Source organism: Nannospalax galili, unplaced genomic scaffold (genome assembly GCF_000622305.1).
Source record: "Nannospalax galili isolate Female #2095 unplaced genomic scaffold, S.galili_v1.0 C48056221, whole genome shotgun sequence".
Lineage (NCBI taxonomy): Eukaryota > Metazoa > Chordata > Mammalia > Rodentia > Spalacidae > Nannospalax > Nannospalax galili.
The window spans coordinates 1-724 of NW_008460187.1; the positions used below are offsets into that span (position 1 = coordinate 1).

At 61.2% G+C, this 724-nt stretch overlaps 1 protein-coding gene across 1 annotated transcript; it reads left to right on the forward strand.

Annotated features, from left to right (window-relative positions):
- Nucleotides 1-6: 6 nt before the first annotated feature.
- LOC103728240 (PDZ domain-containing protein 4-like) lies at nucleotides 7-717 on the forward strand (the record flags this gene model as incomplete). The annotated part of the gene is made up of 1 exon (XM_008826329.2): nucleotides 7-717. A coding segment is annotated over one exon (711 nt), but the record flags the coding sequence as incomplete, so codon positions are not given.
- Between the last annotated feature and the right edge of the window lie 7 nt (nucleotides 718-724).

A 724-nucleotide genomic window follows, 5' to 3' on the forward strand; every position in this document is an offset into this window, starting at 1 on the left:
AAGGAGGCTCCTCCTGATGGGGGCCCAGGCCTGAGCAACAGCCAGGAGCTGGACAGTGGGGTGGGCCGGACTGATGAGAGTACCCAAAACGAAGAGAGCTCTGAACACGACTTGCTGGGGGATGAGCCCCCCAGCACCACCAACACCCCTGGGAGTCTGTGCAAGTTTGGCCTGCAAGGGGATGCCCTGCAGAGCCGGGACTTTCACTTCAGCATGGACTCTCTGCTGGCCGAGGGGGCGGGGCTGGAAGGGGCTGACCTGCCCAGCCTCACTGATGAGGAGTATGATCGCTACCGGGAGCTGCTGGAGATCAAGTGCCACCTGGAGAATGGCAACCAGCTGGGCATCCTCTTTGCCTGGGCCTCCAGTGGCAACAGCGCCCTGGATGTCAATCGCAATGAGAGCCTGGGCCACGAGATGGCCATGCTGGAGGAGGAGCTATGGCACCTGGAGTTCAAGTGCCGCAACATCTTGCGGGCACAGAAGATGCAGCAGCTGCGGGAGCGCTGTATGAAGGCCTGGCTTTTGGAGGAGGAGAGCCTCTATGACCTGGCACCCAGTGAGCCCAAGAAGCATGAGCTATCTGACATCTCTGAGCTGCCAGAGAAGTCAGACAAGGACAGCACCAGCGCCTACAACACTGGGGAGAGCTGCCGTAGCACTCCCCTGCTCGTGGAGCCTATGCCCGAGAGCCCCCTGAAGCGATCTGCTGCTGCTGCTGCTG